Here is a 23859-nt window from a genome sequence, read left to right as displayed (position 1 = left end):
GGGGCTCTGTGGAGGGCGGGGCATGCGGAGGGCGGGGCTCTACAGAAGGCGGGCCTCTGTGGAGGGTGGGGCTCTGTGTAGGGTGGGGCATGCGGAGGGCGGGGCTCTATGGAGGGCGGGGCTCTACAGAAGGCGGGGCTCTGCTGAGGGTGGGCCTCTGCAGAGGGCGGAGCTCTGCGGAGGGCGGAGCTCAGCAGTGGGCGGGGCTCCACAGAGGTAGCCGCACAGGGTGGCTCCCAGCAGCTGCTGGGGCCAGGGGCCAGCACAGGTAAGGGCGGTACCTTGTGCTTGGCCTGTGACAAGGAGATCAGTTCCCAGGGACACCCTGAGGAGGACAGGACACAAGGGCAGGCGGCCTAGAGGCAGAAACCCTGACTTTTTTAGGATTTGCCTTCTGGACCCAACTGTTCCCAACACCAAGGTCTGTAAACCAGGCATTAACGAAACACGTCCTTATGAGTCACACACAAGCAGGAAAAATAAAACCCATCAAGCTGATTATGGGACATTAGATTCTAGTCAGGAAGACACACTTCTGAGGTGACATTTAAATAGCGGGAGCAGCAGGGACACGTTAAAACCCAGAACACGCACATGTAGGCACAGGTGATGCCCCCAGACCCTCCCTACGCACCCACCACACGGAGCTTGAGCCCGTGGGGAACAGGCCCGGACTTTCCAGATGGCTCTGCCTCAGGGCCTGTGCTAGATCTGGGGCTGCGGAAATGGCCACTAGGAGAAGACCAGGTACCGATGTTCTCAGACAGGAAAGCACAAGCAAGGGCACAAAGCCCCTAACACGTGTGCCATATGTTCTCTATCGTTTTTTCAGTCAACAAACATTCGCTGAGGACCAAAGATGTGCTGTGCCAGCTTCAGGTACATACGAAGCTTTGAAAAACGCTTTGAATTTCCCGCTGTCCACAGTTTAGGGCCCGTGCATGAGACACACGGGGAGTCGAATGCACTGGACGGAAGGGATGGACATGGACAGTGAAAACAGGCACGAGGTATGGAGCGGTGATGCTGTGCCCATGTCGGGGACAGGTGGGCAGGGCCCCTCAGGAGGGAGTCTCACTGAGCATGAGAAGGAGGAAAGGGAGAGAACGAGTTACAGGCAGAAGCAACACCGTGTGCAGGGGACACTGACGATGGCCCACTTCACGTGCCAGGGCACACGGTGCAAGGGATAGGGCACGCCCACAGGTACGAGTGAGCAAACACGAATGGACCCAGGAAGGGGATGTACGAGATGAGGCCAGGGGCCCTTACCTCCTGCATCCTCAGTGGCTGGCACCTGCTGCCTCCCTACTACAGAGCCTTTCGAGGGCGGCGACATGATCTGCTATGGTCTCCAAAACAGAGAAACATGACATTCCCGAAACTGGAGGGACAACCCTGGATGGAAGGGAATGCTGTGAGCCCAACACATAAACAGATAAAGGAAGCCTAAAAACCAGAGTGAGGTCTAGCAGCAGAGCTGGAGAGCCGAGGATGCCCAGAAGGCAGGTGTGCAGGGGTTAGATGAACAGAGTCAGATGTAGGGTGGCCGCATACCCCACGGGGCCGTGGGAGTCACCCGCCGGTGAGGCAGTCCCCCACCCCGCAGAGGACATGGGGGAAGCCAGCTAACATCTGACGGCTCACTCTGGCTTGTCGGAGGCGCCCCTGGTGGCTGAGCAAACCTGAGGGAGGAAAGAGCCCATAGGCACTGAGAGAGAAGAAACGAGAATCGGGAACAGGACAACTGGATGTCCAGGGACGCCGGTGCTACTCAGCAGATCGGCCCCAGCAGGACAGCGAGCCCTGGAAGGTGCTTGGTGGGCAAGGAGATGGGCAAGTGTCAAGTTCAAACCTGTCCCAAATAAACACGAAGCTTCTGCGTCCCCAGACACACCAGGGACTGGTGGTAGACAACACATGGGCAAACCCAAATGCACACACAATAAAAATGGGATAAACAGGCAGTAGGGCTCTTTGAAAACCAAAAAGCACTTGGTAATGTACCCTGGTGAGGGTTTAAAAAAAAAAAAAAGATGTATTCCAAATAACAGTACATGCACATCATAAAAACTAAAAGACGTACAAGGAAATGATTCACCGTGATTCTTGAACATTTTGCTGCATTTCCTTCCAGTCACATGAACACGTGCATGTATTATTTATGCTACTTGATTTTTATGTATTGTGTATCCCGTTATAAATGCTGCTTTCCACCCCGCCTTTCCACAGATTAAGGAGTGGACCCTTACCCATGGTGCAGGAATTGACTTCAGGCCCCCTCAAAGTCTGGGCCTAGAGGAAGGGTCTGGGTCTCGGCCATGACCTTGAGAACTGGGCTTTGTGTTCGCCCAGCCTCGTGTGAGAACCCGTGGATGCTCAGCACGTGGTAGACGGGGGACAGCAGAGCTTCTGTGAGAACCTGACCAGAGCCTCGTCCTCACGAGAGTGTCCAAAGGTAACAAGGGGCATCCTGGCCTCACAGACCACGGCATCAGGGGCTCTGAGGGACGACTCTGGCCCTGCCTGTGGAGGACGGCCCCTCACACGCCTGGGGGGGGGAGGTGCACTTCCTCACTGCCTCATAGGGCGCGTGTCTCTGCTGCCTGTGCCTGTCAGCGTCACGGTCCTCACTGTGACAACTGAGCACATTACAAATTCTACAAAAACACAATTTCTGATTGCTGCCTAACAGTCAATTGTATCAATGCAGCGTAATTGACTCATCACGCCCTAGCGTCAGACATTTTGGTTTCTATAAATAACAAACATAAAAGCCTTGTGTGCAGCACTCGGTCTATAGATTTCTTTCACGAGGAGAGCTTTCCAGGAGGGAATCACTCACCTGTTCAAAAGCTCCCAAGCCTCTTTGTTACTTATCATCAAACGGCTCTGCAGTGAGGCTGCAGCAGGAAAGTGTTCACAGTCATGAAAACCTCCACATTTCATGGCAAAACAAGCAAATGTGGGAGGCAGAGGGACCCATGGGCCCCGAGGCCCATTCCTCTGTAAGTCATGGAGTGCTGTGCACCTCAGGGAGCCGTGCCCACCTGGTAACACGGGGAAAATGGGGGACAGTGACCCTGGCCAATGCCTTCAAAGCCCACCTCCTGAGCCCCGCCTCCAGCAGTTCAAGGACGTCAGAGGCACGTGGGAGGCCCAGACATAAGGACAGGGCCCAGCCCTCAGAGCCACAAAGATGAGGATGTGACTCCCTAATAATATTCAGAAGACGTCTGTCCTTCTGCTCAAAACACTCCAGTGTCTTCCTGGTTCCGAGTAAACTCAGGGTATTTCCCATGCCCTTGAACTTGCGAGGCTCCGTTCTGCTCTCTTTCCTCACCGTCCCTCCTGCCGCGGTTTTCTTTGAGCAATTCGCATCTCGGGACACCGCCCACCAGTAAGGGTCCTGCTGGAACATAAGCCCCACGAGAGCAGAGCTGCATCTTGCACTTAGTTATGTCTGCGGAACTGAAAATGGAATCTTGTAGCCACGGGCAGGCCCTCAGTAAATCCTGTCGCAGGAACGAGTCAAATAACGAGGTGAAAATGTCTAATTTCTCTAAACCTCAGGGGCCATCTGTGAAACCTGGAACAAAATCTACCTTATTAGGAGGAGCAGATAACAGTATTTTGAGATTTCAAGATACCTAACAATGGGATCGCTAGCCAGTTTGGCACAGTGGTCTCCAAGGCCAGCCAAGAGAGCTTTCCCAAGTGCAGAAGAAATAACACTGTGATCTCTTCTATGTATTTTTCCCAGAAGTATACAAAAACCTACCTCTTCTGAGTTGTAAAGTACAGGCTGAAAATAGTCCCCGTACATGATTATAATGGGAATCCAGGCATAGTGGGGACTAGAAAGGACTCCGTCTTTGACACTGGCAGACCTGAGCCGGAGCTGACGGCAGCCGCTTGATCTGGGGCAGAGAGCCTCACTTCAGCGGCTTTTGGGCCCCCACCTATAAGCTGAGGTGACCACAGCGGCCACCATCCTGAGGGCTGCTGTGAAAAGATAAAAGACAGTCCCTGGACAAAGAGCCTGGCTCAGGGTCCAGCTGAACAGGACGCAGAAGCAGGCTGCGCCCACCACCATATCGCCAAGCTCTGGACTCACCGTAAGATGAGCCTGGAGTGCACGCTCTATGCGTTTGCAAATACTCACCCCAGATTTTATCAAGTTAACCGTTTAACAGATCTGTCAGACGGGACTCTGGACCCAACACAGAACCAGGGAGCAGTGGCAGCACGCTTAGCACCTCAAGCCTCTACATTAAGGCTTCCGGCCTCAGAAAGCACGTCTGAAGGCGCTCAAGGCTCAGAACCCAGGACTGCGCACTACTGCGGTGAGAGCTCCTGCCCACTGTCCTTCCGCAAGGTCAGCCAAGTGCTGTGCACCCCGCCCCCGCTTCTCCAGGCGGCCCCAGAACCGCTGGGAGGAGGCGGGAGGGGCGGGCAGGAACGTCCACTTCGGAACATTGACGTGAGGCCGACGGGGGCCCCGACGGCACACTGACCTCCCGGGACGTGTCTCCGGGTGCTCGCCCCACACTGCACACACGCGCCCCCTGCTCCTCTAGCTCCCTGTGCCCCTGTGACGAGCTATCACACAAACTTAACACAAACCCTCACGTTACAGTTCTACAGGGCAGAGGTCTGAAAACGTGTCATCAGGAGGCTGAGAGAAGCCGGGTTCTGGCCTCTTCTAGCATCTTCTGGAGACCGCCTTGAACCTCTGCTTCAGTTGTCACATCTTCCCTGACTCACACCCGATCAACCCCCTGTCCCTGTGAAGGGACCCTGGGCTGCGGCAGGCCCACCTGGGTACCCCAGGGGTACGCACTGCACATGTGTGTCCCTGCAAACCACCGAAGTAGAGGCCCCGATCCGATCTCTGGGAGGCGAGGAGGTCAGGAGGGAGCAGTCCTCATGAATGGGATTGGCGCCCTAGGAGGCGGCCAGGGAGCTGCTCCCCTTGCCCACCATGAGAGGTTACACCGAAGAGGCAGCCGTCTGCAAGCCGGTAGAGGGCCCTCACTGGAGCCGGACCTTGCTGGCACCTGATTCTGGACTCCCAGCACCCCCAGACTGTGAGAAGTAAGTTCCTGTTGCTCAAAGGCCACCCCATCTGGCCAGGACCATCTCCTAATCACATCTGCCAAGTTCCTTCTGCCTTGTATGGAAACACACAGGGTCCGCGGATTAGGATGTAGATACCTTGCCGGTGGGGCGGGGGCGGGGGGGGGGTGTTGGCTTATTCTACAACCACACTTGTTAACCCCTGATGACTGCATTGGGCCCTGGGGGCAGAGAAAATAAGGCAGAGCCCCTGCACCCGATGCCTCCGTCTATTCGGGGAGAGGCACCCGCAGACACGCAGTCGGAGCGTGTCTTAACCTTAACCGGAGCACAGCCTTAACCACAGGGGCAGGTGCCAGGGGAGGTAAGACACAGAGAGGAAAGGGGTGTCTCAGGAGGTGAGGGAAGGCCTCTGGCCGACAAGATGCCTGGCCCGGCGCGAGGAGAAGGAGCAGAGTCCGTGCTGAGAGAAGGGGAAAACCAGCCTATTCGTGACCTGGACAGTACGCCTGCCTCGGGGATCCCTGGTCCAACCTCCCACCGAGAATCCACCGCCTTTGGGAGTAGAAAACAACTGGGAGCATTTACGAATCAGAAAACCAAACCGAGTCTAGTCTGGGCTCTTTCACTAATTGGCTACAAAATCTTGGGAAAGACACTTTACCTCCTCTGGGCCCGAGGCTCCCCATGAGTTACGTAGGGTCTGGGCTTTAGGGACCTCAAAGACCCTTGCAACTGGCAGATTCCAAAGTCTCAAGGAGTTACGTAGTTTTCAGAGTGATCACTACAAGTATTCAGAACTGCACCTCCAAAATGATACTAAGAATAGTTAAGAAAACATTAAGAGATTAAAGAGGAAAATCGAATACGGCAAAACTGGCTTTCCCCAACTTTGCTGAGTGCTTGAAGTTCCGTCATGTGTGACAGAAGCTAGAGTTTTAATTTCCCTGAAATATGAGACAATTATACTAAGGAACTATGACCCCCTGCACGCAGTGTACTATTAATCTGCACACTGGAGAATGTCACGGAGTGAGGGCAGCAGAGGGAGGCCGCCCATGACACCGTCCAAACTGCAAGCACCTACCTCCATGGGACTGAGCACAGACAGAACCCTCACCCTATGCTGACCAGTGACGGCAGAACAGGCCGAGGGCCCTCCTCCCTGTGTGTCCTGAGCCTGCCTGGCTGGTGGCAACTGTCGGCTTGTCCGTGTTCATCCCCTGGAGCGGGCGCTCCCTGGGGGAGGCACTGCCCGCCTCCCTGCGATGCCACCCATAGCTGCGGCGCAGAGCTCGCTCCTCTCAGTGCCTGGACGCCTCATACGCGCGGGCACTTAGGAAGGGCCGGGAGCAGAGAGCGAGGATTTGGATGCTCTCTTGCATCCTGCAGCGGGCCCTCTGTGGTCCCGGGCCTGCTGCCTCCAGGGTCACAGTTGCTCCCCACACGACCACCCTTTTCTCCAGAACAAACACTGCGTGCCCGGAAAAGAGTGAGGTCTGCACGAGCCCTACTGGGTGAGGGTGCACAAGCCTCATGCATGGAGCTACAGAACGTGGGGGTGCCAAGGGGTTCCTGCCTGAGGTCCTGCTGAAGCAGAAAACGCGGCCTCTGTGAATTTTTAATAGAAACGCTTACCAAGAACAAAGACCCCCGGCGCACAGAAGCTTTGGCTCCTGGCCTCTGGGAGCCCCCGGCTGGCATGGGCTAACTACGATTTTCCCATCAAGGTGTCCATTAGCATTCATCAACCATAACCTCTGCTTCCTTGTTCTGGAAACATCCCCAAACACAAGGAGCAAACACAAATAATGCAATTACTTTTTAAAAATAGAGAAGAATCCCAGAGGGGAGAGAGGAAGCTCCATGCTAAGCAGGGAGTCTGCCGCGTACTGAATGCAGAGCAGGTTCAGGAGGGGTGATTAATTGGAAATAACAGAATTTCCTTTAACCTAATCGCCAGTAAGCAGCGCAGAAGGAAGCAAGGCAGACGGGCATCTGGGAGACGGTGCGGCCTCCGGGGCGGCGTCTCCCTGCACAACGCCCTGTGCTCTCACTGAGGGGGGCACAGAGGGAGCAGATCCTTGGTATCCATCAATTTTGAGAAGAAAAACGTCTTCCAGAAAGGATGGGCGTACACAGCAGGAAAGGTGAGGCGTGGCCCCCGCCCCTCCCCCACAGGACCACGGAGCCAGTCTGGGTCTCCCACTACGAGGCAGGCGTAAGCCTTCCTCGGACTGCTGAGTGGTCAAGGAAGTCTACCGGGCCAGCTGCCCAACGCCAGACACCTGTGCACCGCGGTCCCCTTCTGGTCCTGCTACAGCCAAGCCCAAGAGCAGAGAGCACGCCTGTTCCTGCAAGCAGCAGAGCTACCGGAGTCTGACGGTGCTTAGGAAACCCCAGTTAACGCCACAAGGGGCCCATTCCCATGCCAAGCACACGCACATCGCGCCAGGACACGCGGGCACTTTTTGTGCCTTCCTCGGCACCGTGGCACCACAAAAGCCCTCTGGATGTACATAGCAAGGAGGGAAAGAACATAGAGCCGACTGTAACCAACGTGTTCACAGAGGAAAGAGCAAGCATCCTTCGAAGATGGCGAAGTTGTGAAAGCAAGAGACACCAGGCTGCCTAAGTGTGTGAGGAAGGCAGAGATTGTGGCGTGTCCACTATGGCCCATCGCCCGCACCTCCCCGTCCCTCCCCGCTCCTCCCCGTCCCTCCCCGTGGGCCGTCCGCCCGCACACGGGCCTCCACCCCCGCCTCCCCGTCCCTCCCCACGGGCTGTCCACCCCAACCTCCCGATTTCAGGGTGGCTGTGACTCGCTGGACCAACAGAATGTGCAGAAATGACAGGTCACATGTAAGCAGCTGCTCCCGAGCTGTCAAGTGGCCTGTCCCCTTCCCTTCTCCCTTGGCCCCAAAACCAGCACATCTCAGACAGAACGCGGGTCCTTAATGACAGCCAAGGGAGCTGAGATGAAGCCCGCCTGTCATGCACACAGGAGGCCAGCACATGACGCCATCTTTTGTCGTGCTAAGTCACGATGATTCTGAGCCTTCTGTGACTGTGGAGGGCCTGAGCCTCAGTGGCAGGATGCATGAGGGGTACCACTGTGTCCCCACCAGACCAGGAGCCAGCGCAGAGACACGGCAAGCACATGAGCCCCGCCCACGGTGGCTCCCAGGGCAGGGACACGGAAGAGACACTGACATCACACGAGAGGTGGAGGGCACGCGGACCCAGTCTTAAAGGACCAAGAGATGGTTAGGTGGATCGGGTGCCGCAGGGCGTCCCCAAGGAAGCAGCAGTGAGGCCCCAGCCCCCACAATGCTCTGGGCTGTGCCCCTCCAACAAGACACCTTTTTCATTTCCTTAACTGCAACAGCCTGAAGCATGTGGTTTCTCGCTTTCAAAAATGCACAATGATTTTTATAAAACTAAACGTACTTTGACCATGTGATCCAGACACCGCACACCTTGCTACTGCCATAATAGAGCTGGAAACTTCTGTCCACACAAAAACCCAGACTTGGGTGTTCACAGCAGCTTTACTCATAATCGCCCAAATTTGGACACAACAAAGATGTCTTTCAGGAGGTGCATGGATAAGCTGAGGTCCATCCAGACAACGGATATTACAGAACGCTACACAGAAATGAGGTCCAACCAGACAATGAATAGTACGGAGCACTACACAGAGATGAGCTGTTACTCCATGAAGGAACCTGAAACACGCATCGCTAACTAAAAGGAGCCGATCTGAGAGGCGCCATCCTGTACTGTTCCAACTATATGACGTTTCAGAAAAGGCAAAACTAAGGAGACCGTGAAAGGATTAGCGGTGATGCAGGCTGGGAGCACGGAAGGAGGCACAGGCAGGGTGCAGAGGACTGTACCCTGGGGACACAGGTCGTGTGCCCAAACCCAGGGAATGAGCAACAGTAAAAGGAGGGAGCACAAGCGTCCCAGTGAAGAGCCGGTCTCCCTGCAGGCGAGGGCTGCACAGTGACGTGGGCAGGTGCTCTGCTTTCCCTTCGAAACCCACAGCCTTCGCCCTGGGGCCTTACGACCTCCCGCCTCTCAGGGCCGGCTTGTCATCTGTGTCCCCTGGCCCCTCTCAGGAGTCTTAGGCTCTTTCCCAGCCTGGGGTGGGGGTGGGGGGCCGCACTGTGTGCCCAGTGTGGAGTCCCAGGAATGTCCACAATGACCCTGAGGTCAGGTGGGCGGACGCAGCCGCAGGGGCAGCAGGGCTCGGCAGGCCTCCGGGCCTTGACACCCCATCCGCCAACCAGGTCACGCGTTCAGGAAAGTAGCCACTGTCCCCCCCGTCAGTCTCCTACGGGGTCTTTGTGTCTTCTCCTCTTCAGAGTGACATGCCTGAGACAGGCACACCGAGTGTCCCCAGGAGAACAGAAGTAGACGCCCACGTACACAGCCATCCCCAAATACCACACTGGCTCTATGCCCGGGACCGACTGCTCGTGGCACACTGCTCACACCCCCTCGCCAGGTGGGCATGGTCACCATCCCTGTTTCAGACATGGCAGCACGGAGGTGAGGGCGAGGACTCCAGCCAGGACCATACAATGTGCAGAAGGGGCAGGACTCAACCCAGGTCTCCGTGCCCCGGAGCCCCCGCCTTCCCACCATTTCTGGAGGGAGGCGGTCACCAGCCACAAGCACACTCCACACAAGGGCCGCGAGCTGTGACAGTAACTCCCAGGTATCACGAATACTGTTCACAGTCCTGTGCGTGGGTGCAGCATGTACAAACTCAGGTCCCTCACAGACGGGAGACACCGAAGGCAGTTGGTCAGGTGGCCCCGAATGGGCAGAGGCCTGTCCCCACAAAGACCTCCGCACCCAGGCTCAGGGAATGACACCCAACACGGCGTCCCTCCCGCCTGTCCTGCAGCCGCCCTGTGACGCATGGACTGCCAGCTGCCGGCCTCCCCCAACCCCTACAACACAGCAGGAGAGCCTCAGTGACAGCGCCCTGTGCCGTATGAGTCACATGACCTCACGGAGCCTTGGCCTCCTCAGCTGGCAGGCAGGGACCCTCTGACAGAAGAGTGACAGAGGGGACCTGAGAGAACAGGAGGGGCTCTCCATCATGACCACAGAGGGGAGACCGTGCCAGCAAATGGTCAGTGCGGAAAGCCCTGGAAGCTTCCCCCCGCCAAGGCCAACAGGCCACATGGTTCGCGCCCTGGAGCCCACGCTGGCTTCCCGGTCTATATCTTGGGCAGGCTCCAGTGGCTAACAGGTCTTCAGAGTTAACGTAACTTTGCTGAGACTTTCTGAACTGACACAAATTAAATGACTCTATTATGTCCACCCCATTTCACTTGGGCTTTGCGGCCAAGCGCCTCGGCAGGCGAGCACTGGGCCGTGTCGTCCATGCTCCTAGCTGGTTTTCAACTGCACTACCTCCCCCACGATGTGAAAACGCTGTGTAAGCCACAGTCCGAGGAAGGGCACAGCGGTCTCTCTGGGCCGGAAGTCATGCGGCTGCGGAGCCACAGCATGCCTTTGACAAGACCCCCCACCCAAGAGCAAAGTCGCTGGACTGGCTTTGGGGCTGCCGACCCAGGACGTCCCCACCTGGGGACTGGCTTGCCGGGTGCATCCCATCCCCTCCAGGCAGACCGGGATAAACCTCCTAAACCCCCTTCCACTTCTCCTCCAGCCCAGGGTGGGGTTTGTGTTGCACTCCTGGGGGGAAGCTGTGTGAGGTCCAACAGGAAGAGCCTTGTCACCTGAGGAAACACAGTGCCAGCCAGGCCCAAACAGAAAGGGCAGATGCCCAGAGTCCCGCAGAGGGCCCACGCCCTGCACTCTGGGCTTTGGCAGTGAGCAAGCCCCATGTGGGCCGGGACAGCCAGGTCCCAGCAGCCTGAGGTCCTCCCGTGTGGCTCTGGAATATGCTTCCCAGGAAACAGGGGAGAGTTCAGCCCTCCCCATCTCAACCAGGGAGAACCAGTCTTCCAGGAGAGAACAGAGTAAAAATGGTCAAATTTTCCCAGGGCCGTGCAGGGTGCCTCGGTCTGGCTTCTAGTTTCTCAGGGAACCTGGTTTGTGGGACTGGAGAGTTCACAGGACCTGAGTGGCCAGCCCCAAGTCAGAGAGCCAGGGTCTGGCGGAATGCAACGGGAAGCCAGACCTTCGTCCCCCGGCCGGTGCACCTTGCCCAAGGTCACAGAGCAGGTCTGGTTGGCAGGAAGCCAGCCGTGTGGCCGCAGCCATGTGCCCGGAGGAGCACCCCCCCGCCCCCACCCTCAGCCCACTCCAACCCTGCGCTCCCTGGGGGAGTGAGTGACAAAGCCGTCCACACAGCTCTGTCCAAACTAGAACCTCTCCTTCCTTCTCACACCCAACCCCCAGCCCCGCCAACTCTCCCTCCCTCCAAGGGGGCCCAGCCTCTCCTCGCAGCACAGTAGGCAGCCCAGTTGAAACCGCTATGACCTTCCCAGACCAGGACCCAGGCTCTCTCTAGCCATCACCCCTTTCCGGACACTCCCTGGAGGCCAGTCCGACACTGTCCTACCTCACACCCTCTCGTGACCATCCTCTCTCTTCCGGAACAAGGCCCCACTCTGGCTTGCAGGCCCTGCTGCCTCCCCGGCCTCACTCTGGCCCCTGCTCTCTGTCTGTGCACCCTCAACCCTGGATGGCCTCCTTCAGCCTGCGGAGCCCTACGTGATGTCCCCAACCCCCTCCTCCAACCTACGGAGCCCGGCGTGCTGTCCCCGACCCCGACCTCCAGCCTGCGGAGCCCCACGTGCTGTCCCCAACCTCGACCTCCTGGCCTAGCAGCCCCCATTCCCCATCTCCTTCTTGGCCCAAGGCTCCCGTGACAGTCTTCCACGGAGAAGCTGTCCTTGACCATGCCACCCCCACAGGCCAGGGGAGGAGCCCGGCACTCACACTCCCTGCCTGGTGCCCCACGCTGGGGGGACGGTGTACCGTGAGCCAGGGCTCTGCGCACAGACAGCCCAGTCTTGGCCTCAGCTCTCTGACAACAGCAAGTATCCAACAAATGGAAATAGGAATGAAGGCTAAAGGTATCTGCTGTAGATTTTCAGTCTCCAGCATAAGAGAACACACCTGGTGCCCACACATCCCGTGGCCACAATCCCCACGCCCACAAACCTCCACCACACCCTCGGCAGAGACCGTGATGAAGTGTGTTAAAGGGACGTTGTCTCTCACGGCTTGTAAGTCATCCATGGCACAGCCCCGAGGCGAGGGTGAGCCCCAAACTCAGAGAACCATTTTATCCTGTAAGGAATAAAATGTTATATACTCTTACCAGTTTCCCCCACAGGAATAGGTCCCTAAGATTAAATAAGGAGAATCACACCTGAGGAGGACTCACCCAGGATGCCCTTCGGTACATTAGAAAAGTGTGTCCCCCTCCGGGTGGGCACACTGCAAACCCTTCCCGCTGCGCAGGCCGATTAGAGAAAGGGACTCTTTCTTCCAAGCTAACACAGGCCCTGACAGCGTGTCATGAGCATGATGTGGGTGGAATTTCAGACCCCCCAGGCCAGGGACAATTTACACGGGTACCAACTATGCCATCACATGCCACGGCCCCAGTTATGACTCAACCAAATCAAAGCAATGCTGGTCGCCGAAGCGCTGACCTCAGCAGCTGAGGCAGGGTCCCTGGCACCAGGGAGCATGAAGACCTCACACCCCTAAGAGGAGGGGACACCGTGAATGACACTGTTGCCCCCCTCACAAAATCAAATGGCACCGAGCACCTACTGTGTGCTGGACGCTGGACCGAGGAGAGGAGGCCTCACAACCAGGCCACGAACACGGCTCTCCAAAATTCCCCACGCGGCCGCATGGTTCTGGCACTCGGCGCACGTCAGAGCCACAGGGGAGAGTCACAAATCCTGGTGTCCCGGCAGCACCCAAACAATCAGGTCAGGACACAGGGTCAGGTGTGGGAGGACAGGAGTCCCTTCACCATAAAGGTCGCTGTCATCACAGTACACAGCAAGGCTTGGGGCCCTCCGGTCTGGCAGGAGTGAGAGTACGGCAACCACGGGGGACCCGTGGGTACGCGCAAGAGCGGGACGATTCTACAGGGAGGCCAGGGGCCGGGGGGCACCCGGCGGGGGCCCCCCCTGCAAGCCAGGCCTCTGCTCTCCCCGCCCCCCGGGTGTGGAAGGAGGAAGCTGGTCACGGGAAGGAGGCTCTTGCTCCCTCTAGGGCTTCCGGTAGCTTCCTGAGGGTTGTCCTGCCCTTACTTCTAACAGGTATGGTCCCACAACACGGCACCTCCCTCTGAGACCCCAGACCCCAGGCATCCTTCAGAGCGCCGAGGGTCAGCCCCACGCCTGCAGTCCCCGGCTTCTTACTAATAATCCCAGCGCCCTGTCTCGGCCCCCAGCCCCAGGGACAGTAATGCTTCCTGCAGAGGCAACACCGGACGCCTCCCTGGTGCGTTCTACTCTCACAGTTACCTAGTTACCAACCTCATGCCTCAGTAACAATTCCTTACATAAAATCCTCTCCGTGGCTTCTGACTCCCGATGATGAGAACTTTCTCTGTCTCCATGTCAGACACCATTGAGAAGCCAGGGAAATGAGGCTCCAAATAACAACTAATCACTTGAGCAAAACTCTAGCACGGTCATCTCCCCGGAAAGGAAACACAGGACCTCAAATGCACGCCCTTCACCCAGGCTGAGATGTGCTCCAGCCATGGTGGCTGGGCTGGTGGGAACCATTTTCAAGGCGTGACAAAGGGGTGCTGAAAAATAACCGCGCGTCCCCCATGGAGTGCCCACTGCAGGTCGCGGGTGGTGCTGGGCACTCAACACGGTTTAACATTAGCATTTGTAACAACCTCTAACAGGCATTATTGTCCCAATTTTAAAAAAGGCACTGGGACCTGAAACCATAAAAATTCTTGAAGGGAACACAGGCAGTAATTTCTTTGACATCAGCCCAAGCAACAGTTTTCTATATAGGTCTCTGGAGGTGAGGGTAAATGAAAGCAAAAATAAACTACTGGGACTTCATCAAACTACAAAGCTTCTGCACAGCAAAGGAAACAACCAATAAAACTAAAAGGTAGCCTGCGCAATGGGAGAAAACATTTGCAAATGCATATCCGATAAAGGGTTAGTGTCCAAAATATATAAAGAACTTCTAAAACTCAACACCCAAGAAACAAATAACTTGATTAAAAAATGAGAAGATATGAATAGACACTTTTCCAAAGACAACATACAAATGGTCAACAGACGCACAACAAGATGCTCAGTATCACTCATGATTAGGGAAACTTAATCAGAAGTACAATGAGATATCACCTCACATAGGTCAGAGTGGCTAGAATTACCAACACAGAAAACAACAGATCCTGGCAAGGATGCAGAGAAAGGGGAGCCCTCTTGCACTGCTGATGGGAATGCACACCAGTACAACCACTCTGAAGAACAGTATGGAGGTTCCTCAAAAAGTTAAAACAAACAAATAGACAAACAATCAAATAAGTACCTTATGACCCAGCAATTGCACTATTAGGTATTTACCCAAAGGAAATGAAAATACTGATTCAAAGAGATATATGCACTCTGATGTTTACAGCAATGCTATCAACAATAGCCAAATTATGGAAAGAGCCCAAATGTCCGTTGACTGATAAATGGATAAAGAAGATATGGTACATGTATGTACATGTATACATGCAATGGAATATTACTCAGCCATCAAAAAGAATGAAATCTTGCCATTTGCAATGGCATGGATGGAGCTACAGAATATTATGCTAAGTAAAATAAGTCAATGACAAATCCCCTAAGATTTCACTCATTGTGGAATTTAAGAAACAGAATGAATGAGCAAAGAGGGAAAAAAAAAAAAAGAGACTCTGAGAGGCAAACCAAGAAATAGATTATTAACTCTACAGAACAAATGGATGGTCACCAGAGGGGAGGGGGGCGGTGGGGTGGGTAAGGTAGGGCACTTGTTGTGATGAGCACCGGGTATTATACGGAAGTGTTGAATCACAAAGTTGTACACCTGAAGCTAATATTATATTGCCTGGTAACTAACTGGAATTTAAAGAGCATGACGGTAAAAAAATGAATAGAAGAAAGAAAAGCACTCACAAGTTCACCAAGGCCACACCACTTGCCCAGAAGAGCGGCTGAGCCTGGACGTGGGTTTGGGGCAGCCCCAGCCCAGCGGCTACTTGGCCTTGGCCCATAGGACTGAGCAGCTCAAGACCACCTGCAGTCATGGGAGGGGACGTGTGTGAGGTGGGGCCGGAGGGAAGAGGCATATGCCCTGGGGGGTGGTATACGTGCCTGGGGATGGGGGGGTGATGCAGGTTCCCAGGGTGGGAGTGCGGGTGCCCGGGATGGGGGTGCGGGTGCCTGGGGTGGGGGGGTGGACACAGGTGCTGGGGGGGCCTCACTCTGCCAGCACCTTCCCTGCCTCCAGCTGCCTGTGAACACTTTCATGAGATCATGACCAAAAGCACTGGGGACGAAGGGACCCTTGCCTGGCCCATCACTGGTCACCGCTCTGAGCCGGATTCCTCATCTGCTAAGAAGGGACAGTGACAGCGAGGAGGATGGCAAGGTGGGAGGAGACCGTGACGGGCAAGCAGTGGCATGACTAACGTGCGCACTGGCACATCAGCATGTCCTGTGTCACCCCTACGTCTGCTCATCCGTTCCCATGGCAGAGGCCCTCCAGCCTCTCCCACGACCAGGGAAGAATGAAGACCCAGAGGAGGGAAGACGCTTGTCTAAGACCCCTCAGGAGGCAGGAGAAGAGCTGAACCAGAGACTGCGCGCAGGGCGGACTCAGCCCCAGGCCGCAGCTGGAGCCTGATCACAGGCTAGCAGACGTGGGGTTCTGGGGGGCCGCCTGGCTGTCTCTGCCTCTGGGACCGTGTCCGGGCCAGGTTTCCGAGCACCGGGTGCAGCGTGCTCTGGGAGCCCGTCCTGCCCTGGGGCGAGAAGGCCACTCTAGGGTTCCCGCGACAGGGAGGACTGCTCATCTCCAGCCAGCAATCGGTGAAGCCAGGGAGGCCCCGCCTGGACACCCTGGACACAGGTGGGGCCTCCGCATGGGGCAGGGGACAGCGCGGGGCAGCGAGGCAAGGAGGAGATAACATCCTCTTACCGTAGTTTTAAAAAGATGCGTACATAAATGAGGGTGGTCATGAAATTTAATTTTAATGGTTTGACAATTAAGCAAAAAAACAATAATCACCATCTCAATTTTCCAGTAAATTTGCTGCTGGCAACATCGTATTTTTGTAAGAAGGTTTATGCTGCTTCACTGTGAAAGCTTTCTACCATTGCCAGTCATCTTCTGCAATTAGACGAGCGGGGACGCCCAACTCCGGGGGACACAGCCCCGAGGACTGCCGATGGCTCCCGCAGAGAGGCACCATGGCAAACGGGTGGCCTTGGTCAGTACCACCTGACTTCCACTGGCCTTGGCAAGGTGTGGCCTCTCACGCGGAAGCAGAAAAGTGCACAGTGCTCTCCCCTGAGCTGCCGTGAAGTGCAGATACGCCACTGCCTAACAAAAGGGCGTCCTGTAGCCAGCAGCCCCTCGGGTGGCGATGTCGTGGCTGTGGGCACCCAGCTAAGGCGGGGGGACAAGGTTGTGAAGGGGACGGCTGATGGTGGGGAGCCCCAGGAGATGCAGTCACCCCAGGACAAGTGTCGTGATTCACGCTTGGCAATAGTGAACTTAACTCGTGGTCCCTGATCACAGAAATGATGCGCCAGCCACGCTCCAGACACTCGCAGGGTGACAGGAGTCACTGATTTCACGAGGACCCTCTAAAGAAGAGATTGGGAAAGGGAGGTGGTACTCTCTACATCCATTTGCCGAAATGCTGTATTTCACACTAAGATCCAGGAAGGTAACTGTAAGAAACACGGCCACGAGAGTGGTGTTTCTAACCTAAGCACGTGAGCACTGGATCCATCAAGAACCCTTCCACACCGCTCCCGAGAGTGCACCATGCCTGCTCCCGGCGGCCCTTGGATAGCAGCCCAAGCTCACTCCTACTCTGCTGTTCTGTTCCACGTCAGCACGCCTTCCTCCAGGAAGCCTTCCCAGCCGCCCCTCACCCTGTCCGGGCCAGATTTCTCACTGCGTGCTTTCACCTCCCCTCCCTGTGTGCCGACTGCCTGCTGGCGTGCCTTCAGTCCACACCAAACCAGAGGTGCCGTGACAACATAGCCGTGCCACCGTCACCTGCTGTCTCACCTGCTGGCAAGGCCCGCCCCCAGCCCAGCACTGGGAATGTCTGTGGGATGAATTCATCAACACCCTGCAAGCCAAAACCCCAGGAGCTTCTCCGTCTATCCTGCCTTCTGCCAGCCTTTACACTTGATGGGGGACTTCACAGGGCTGGACACGTGCAGAGCACAAGGGGAAAGGAACCAAACCTCTCTTAACCTTCATTATCACCATTCCAAGGACAGCCGTGAGCCAGACAAATGAGGAGCCCACCAAGCAACTGTGCACACTGGACTCAGCTCACTTATCTATCAGATGCAGACAAGGTCTCCCTCGAGGGGACCCTGAGGATGCAAGCGCCCTAACTTCCACACGGGCCCAGTAGCTACGCCTTCCATATTTATGCTTCCAACCCGAAGCACACTGCTGCTTTGTGCTCCTGAGGACACGTGTTCCTGTACGGGGTAGAATGAGGACACCCACCCCCTTCTACCAGGGGGGCGGGCAGAGGCAAGCACCTCAACAATCTAGTGGAAAGGTCCCCCTCCTGGAGGGCAGGCCACCTTAAGAGGAAGTCAAATGCCTCCTTACCTAGGGATGCCAGGGCTCCAGGCGGGGCAGTAACACCACCACACTAATCCCAGCCCCATGGCCTTCCATTTAAGACCACGCTGTGCCCTCTCTAGCACAGAGCACTGCCAGTCCGCCCACCTCTGAGGTGGCAGTGGAAACACCACCTACAGGCAGAGGGATTAAAGTGGAGTCCAAGAACCACAGCACCCTCACCTGTGGGCAGAGCCCGAGCCACTTGAGAGCTTGACCACAGACAAGCCTCCTTCTTCAGCCCTGAGCAAGGCCTGAGGCTCGGTGGGGATGGCTCCTCACGGGGGAAGTGAAGAGGCAGGGGACTGGCTGAGTTCAGGACTCTGGGAAGAGACAGGGCACTGGGGACCCAGACTGGATAGACAGGGACAGCATCCCAGCCAAGGTCTGCCAGGATCACCTGTACCTGCTCCCTCCACCAGAGCTGTTCTGTGAGAACCCAAGGAGTGAGATGCCACCCCAGGGGTAGAGCGTGTGTCTGATATGATCCAAGGAAGGCCAGGGAGGTTCGGAAAGTGGAAGGGAAGCACCTCCCCACGTTCCCACAAACACCGGGCTCCCCGGCACTCACCACTGGTTTTTGAGGATGGTGGGACCAGAGCCAAACAGGACCTCCCAGACCAGCGGCTCACCACTCGCACCCCAGGCCAGCAAGAAGCCTCTTCAGGCAGGAAAGGCAGAGGCCTGCAGCTGGCTGTGGGGGGCATTTATCACCTTCCCGACACATTGCTCCCGGCTGGGAGGGGCCCCTGTTCTTCCTGACGCCCCGGGAGCCCGACGCAGGCACCACAGAGCAAGTTCTCTGAGTACCATACTTATTGGCTGAATATTTTATGAATGAATAGAGAATGTATGAGCTAGGAGCATTGAGAAATGAGAATTTAAGTACAAGGCTCAATAACGAGGAAGCCTGAAGCACGAGACTAATGTGTGATTATTTGCGAACGGGACTGCTAACTTCATTCGGCCTTCCATCCGTGCGAGCGATCCAGGAGAGAACAGGCTTGACGATTTCTAATTTTTAACAACCGGTTCCACGTCAGCATCAGAGGACGGCCAGATTTACCTCCCCTGGGATCTGGGACCACATCAAAACACCCAGACACAGACCCGGCAGAGAGCAGACAGCCACCCCCACAACCTCGAGAACGGCGCTTGGCCCAGGCAGCTGCCGGGGGTGTAGACCCCATGGACGCACGGGGCCCTACAGGAGCCAGACGCATTCGGCCGTGTGTGCGGGAGCACAGGAGCCCCCATGCAGCTGCCCCCACGCGGCAAGTCCTCTGCAGGGGACCTGACAGCCACCTCCAGAGGGACTGTTTCGGGCTCCTCTCAAAGGCAAGCCACGAACGCGCCAAGTCACTGGACTTCAAGCCTCCAACTTTTGGCCCAAACTGTCCTGCAGGAGGGACCCCAGGGCCTGACTCTGCATTCGTGTGCCCTCAGCAGTAATCACATTCAGCAGTGACACTCGGGAGCAGCCTCTGAAAGGATTAGCACGGACACGGACAAAGTGGCAATTCATGCAACGAAATACAAACAGCAGTCGAGAGGAGAGAAGCAGATTTATATTTAGCTCCAAAGCAGAATGCTGATTTAAAGTTATAAAAAGATGTATTTTTTAAAAAGACATATGTGAGATAGAACCACTTGTCATAAAAAAAAAAAAAAAAACTCCGAAAATAATGTTTGGTTGTAGATATAAATACAATAAAAGTAGCAAAACATGGTATGAATGATTCCGTCGCCTCCAAGACAGCAATCCCCCCGCCCCCACCCTGCCCGGGGAGGGAGGGAAGAATAAAGATGGTGGTCTGGTGATGAGGACTGAGCTACTCTTTCACTTAATTTTTTCCAGCACTTTCTTATGAAAGATGTCAAATATAATGTTGAAAGAAGTCTCCTGTGAACATCCTCTAAGGCCCTTGGAAGAGTCCACCATTAATAGTTTACTCTATGTGCTTAGCACCTCGTCTCTCCACATTCCACCCCTTTACCCAGTGTTAATCTTTCTTGGGATTCTGAAGACTGCTGCCCACAGCACGCAGCCCTCTGGAGCCTTCCACGACAGGCCTTCAGTTAGAGCTCAACATTTGTACACCTTTTTTCCTTTGATGTGAAAGTGACTTAGGACGAAACACGCCAATCTAACGTGCACATTTGTTGGATTTTAACAAATGCGAACACAGGTGTAGCCCACACCTACATATGAAGTTGTACAGCAGGACCCCCCAGGAAACCCTTGTGCCCCTTCCTGCCCAACCCCCACCCCAGCCTCTGCCGAGGCAACCGATGTGCTGCTATTTCCATGGCAGACGAGTCTGCTCGTCCTGAGATTTCAGGCGAACGTGATCCCACAGCGCCTTGCTTCTCTAGGGGAGACCCCCTCGGTCGGTGCTGAGTTCCTGGCTGTGTATTAGGAATGTGTTAGGTTTATTTCTGAGTATCACTCCACTTGCAGGAAAAACGCCACCCTCTGCTTATCCACTTTCCTGTAATGGACATCTGGGCTCTATTTTTTGGCTACGAACATTCTTGTGTAGGTCTTTTTGTGAACAAACATTTACATTTTTCTTGAATAAATTACTGGATTTGGAACTGCTGGGCATAGGGTAGGTGTACGTTTACTTTTCCAAGAAACTGCAAACCCTCTTCAAAGTGGCCACAACCGCTCACACCCCCACCTAGGCAGGCGGGTCCGGCTGCTTCGCATCCTCACCAACACCCCGCACTGTCCGTGTCCGTCATCGCTCTGATGGGTGTGTGGCAGTAGCTCACTGTGGCCTGAAATTACAATCCCCTCACTGACTGTGTTCATGTCAGCTTTTTAAAAAACAAAACAAAACAAAAAACATTTTATTTCCCTAAAATAAGAGGAAGACACAGACAAGACTGACAGAAAAGAAAGACAAAGGGAGGGTGGGAAGAAGAAAGACAGGAAGAGACAGAGATCTGGGGCAAATATCACAAAGTGCTTAAATCTGGGACGTGTTTGCTGTTTTTCTAAATTGTTTTCTCTATGTGGGAAGTATTTTGCAATTAAAGATAAAAATTGTATTCTGCTTCCACCTCATCCCAGCTATAATTCCATCTATGCCATCCGAGCTGGGCTTAGAGACATGGGTGCCGATGTGAACAGGGCCCCTCAGGCAGAGGGTGGCCTGGGGAAGGGGCCCCCAGGGCAGAACAGCTTCCTCCCCAAGTCAGGGAGCTCCACCTACCCCAGGACACGCGCTGGGGGCCCCTTGGTGCGGGTCAGCGCTCCTGTCCAACTCCGCTCCTGCTGGACCAGGTCATGTCCACGGCTCCGGGCCAGGGCTCAGTGGAGGCCCCTTTGCCGTCTGGGCACCGGGTTTGGGTGGTACCACACCTCCCACAGGTCTGGGCCTGGCCTGGCTTTTTGTGGAATTGGTCCAAGGGACTTCCTGGAAGTGGTGACCCAGGCCCCTGTGTCCCCAGATACAGCTTTAAGAATTTGGACACGAAGCCATGCCTGGTGCCTCAGTGTCTCCTGAGACGTGGCTCCTGGGAGCACAGGTCACTGTTTCCTTCCATGGACACCCGTGGCCTTACCTGGACTTTGCGCTCGCCTCCAATCTGAAGCCACTTCAGATTCTTTCACTGAACCATAATGCCTCTGAGGGAGACAAGACCGTCTACCCTCCGGGGTAGCTCAGTGTCTCCAAGCCAGGTGATGGGAGCAGGGAGAGGCGGGACGTGGGGACACTTACCGCTGGCACTCGCCGGCGTGCAGAATGAGCTCCTCGTTGCCCCGGGCGCTGACAGTCAGCTCATGCTCCGTGGAGTTGAAGACGTCCAGGAGCAGGTGGCACTGCCGGGTACTGCGTGGAAGACAAAGGAAAGCTGAGGATCTTCTGGGAGCCAAAGAGGAGAGCAACTTGGCCTTTTTCTCCTCCCCAAGGACCTCGCATTTCTCGAGGACATCAGAGGAGCAATGCATCGAAGTGTCACATGGCCCGGCATAAAGGGTTACAGAGGCTCACTCTGCAGAACGGGCTGGGCATCAGACCCTCCCTGGCCCCGGGGACGCATGCTTTAGTGCGGTGTGCCCTGTACATATGAAACCGCCCTGGGACGGTAACTGGACCCCTCCAGGCCTCGTGCATGTGAGGACTTGAGCACCCAACACAGAAATAAGACAACAGTTGGCAAAGCACGTGGCGCACAGCGCCTGTCGATGAACCGCAAGTCCACGTCCCCCTCAGGTCGTGACCCGGTCATCAGGCCTGCGGGACTCCTGCAGGGGCCCAGCAAGGTGCGGGGCACTGGCACGTGGAGAAAAGCATCAGCGGGGGGGGGGGGGGGGGGGGGGGGGGGGGGGGGGGGACACCTACCGTGAGCCTCAGGCAGAGGCAGACTACACCTTCCTTACTCTCTCCCACCCTCCTGACTCCTCGGGCCCTGCTCTCTCTAGTCAGAAGGTAACCACACACTCGGATCCCCAGTGCTCCCGCCACAGGACAAGTCCAGGAGCCAAAGTTATAGCCAATAAGGACAGACTTCTGGAGACCTTCCATCCCAAGTAAGAAAATCCATCCCTGAGAGAAGTGATCCCCTCTCAGCCTCCCTGTTCCCATGCACCACCCCGCCTCCCACGAACAGGATGCTGAGCAGCCCGGCATCTGCTGGGAGGCATGGAGGCTGTGGGTGCGGGTGGCTCCGGAGGAGTCCGGGAGGCCAGGGCATCTGCAGTAGCGGAAGCGGCCGCTCGGTGCCTCCTGCCCGCCAGGCTCCTCGGCTACGTGCACACAGAAAACACCAACCACACATGCGCCATCTGTGTTAGTCCCCATTCGTTAGGTTTCCTTCATACTTGAAAGCTCGCCTGAAGCTCGGCCAGTGTCTTAAATACCAAGTATCACAGCGGGCACGTGACCAGGAGCCAGTAAGTTTGCTCCTGTGAACGGACAGCCATACCCACGACCGGAGCAGACACAGATGTCAGCGACAGAGGCAGAAACTGTTCTGGAGCGAGGTAAGCACTTTTTCACAGGGGGAAAAAAGACTCAGAAAAAGATCTGTGTTTGGGGTCTTCTTCAGTTTAGTATGTCCAAACCATGACCCTTCGGGGGCACCTGGGGTGGCTCAATTGGTTAAGCGTCCAACTTCACCTCAGGTCATGATCTCGCAGTTCGTGGGTTCGAGCCCCACATCGGGCTTTGTGCTGATGTGCAGAGTCTGGAGCCTGCTTCGGATTCTGTGTGTGTGTGTGTCTCCCTCTCTGCCCCTTGCCCACTCACACTCTGTCTCTGTCTCTCTCTCTCAAAAGTAAATAAACATTTTTTAAAAATTTAAAAACAAAACAACAACTGACCCTTCAAAGGGCATCACAATTCTCAAATTTATGTCTCAAGGCTTTGCTGGTAGCCAAGGAAGTGGGGAGGGCAAATATCACCACATGCCAGGGCTGTCTGCACTTCATTTCATCTCAGCGCCCTTGGGAGGCTGTCCTCCCCAGACCCCTTTATAGGTAGGGAGGGTGAGGCTCAGGGCATGGCCACTAACACCAGCGAGGCGGCTGACACTCAAGTCTTAGAACTCAAAATCCTGCACTTTTCAGGGTAGATGGAGACAAGTATTCTTACCCTCACAGTCTGTTCTTTCCAGAGGAGGGATCTGAGGGGGAGAAGCGTGCGGTCACCTGGCTGGGGACGCATGCGCACACACCCACACACACACCGCCGTCATCACCAACAGCACCAACAGGCTTCAGGGTGACTGTGAAACACCAACTCTTCAAGATGTGTACATGTAAACCCACTCTGAGGGGAGGAAGGTAAAGCTTTCTTGTTCCTGCTATTTCTGTGAGATGTTGCCCCACACATCTTCAGAGAGGCAGGTGCACATTGGTTGATTCTAGGTTCTTTGGGTGGGAGTGTTTTCCCCAGAGGTACAGCACTTGGAAAATACTCATTA

The 23859-nt window shown here is 55.6% G+C and overlaps 1 protein-coding gene across 2 annotated transcripts in view; it reads right to left on the bottom strand.

Annotated features, from left to right (window-relative positions):
• The window catches only part of TRAPPC9 (trafficking protein particle complex 9), a 555131-nt gene that overhangs the window by 164240 nt on the left and 367032 nt on the right, over positions 1–23859 (bottom strand). For both annotated transcript variants that reach the window (XM_039232979.1, XM_039232980.1), the window contains one exon: positions 21654–21764. In XM_039232979.1, coding sequence (XP_039088910.1) covers positions 21654–21764 — 111 coding nt within the window. The remainder of the gene's footprint in view (positions 1–21653; positions 21765–23859) is intronic.

This window comes from Hyaena hyaena, unplaced genomic scaffold (genome assembly GCF_003009895.1).
Source record: "Hyaena hyaena isolate Hyena2069 unplaced genomic scaffold, ASM300989v1 scaffold_69, whole genome shotgun sequence".
Lineage (NCBI taxonomy): Eukaryota > Metazoa > Chordata > Mammalia > Carnivora > Hyaenidae > Hyaena > Hyaena hyaena.
The sequence above is the reverse complement of the archived record's forward strand: the minus strand, read 5'-3'. Positions and strand labels throughout refer to the sequence as shown.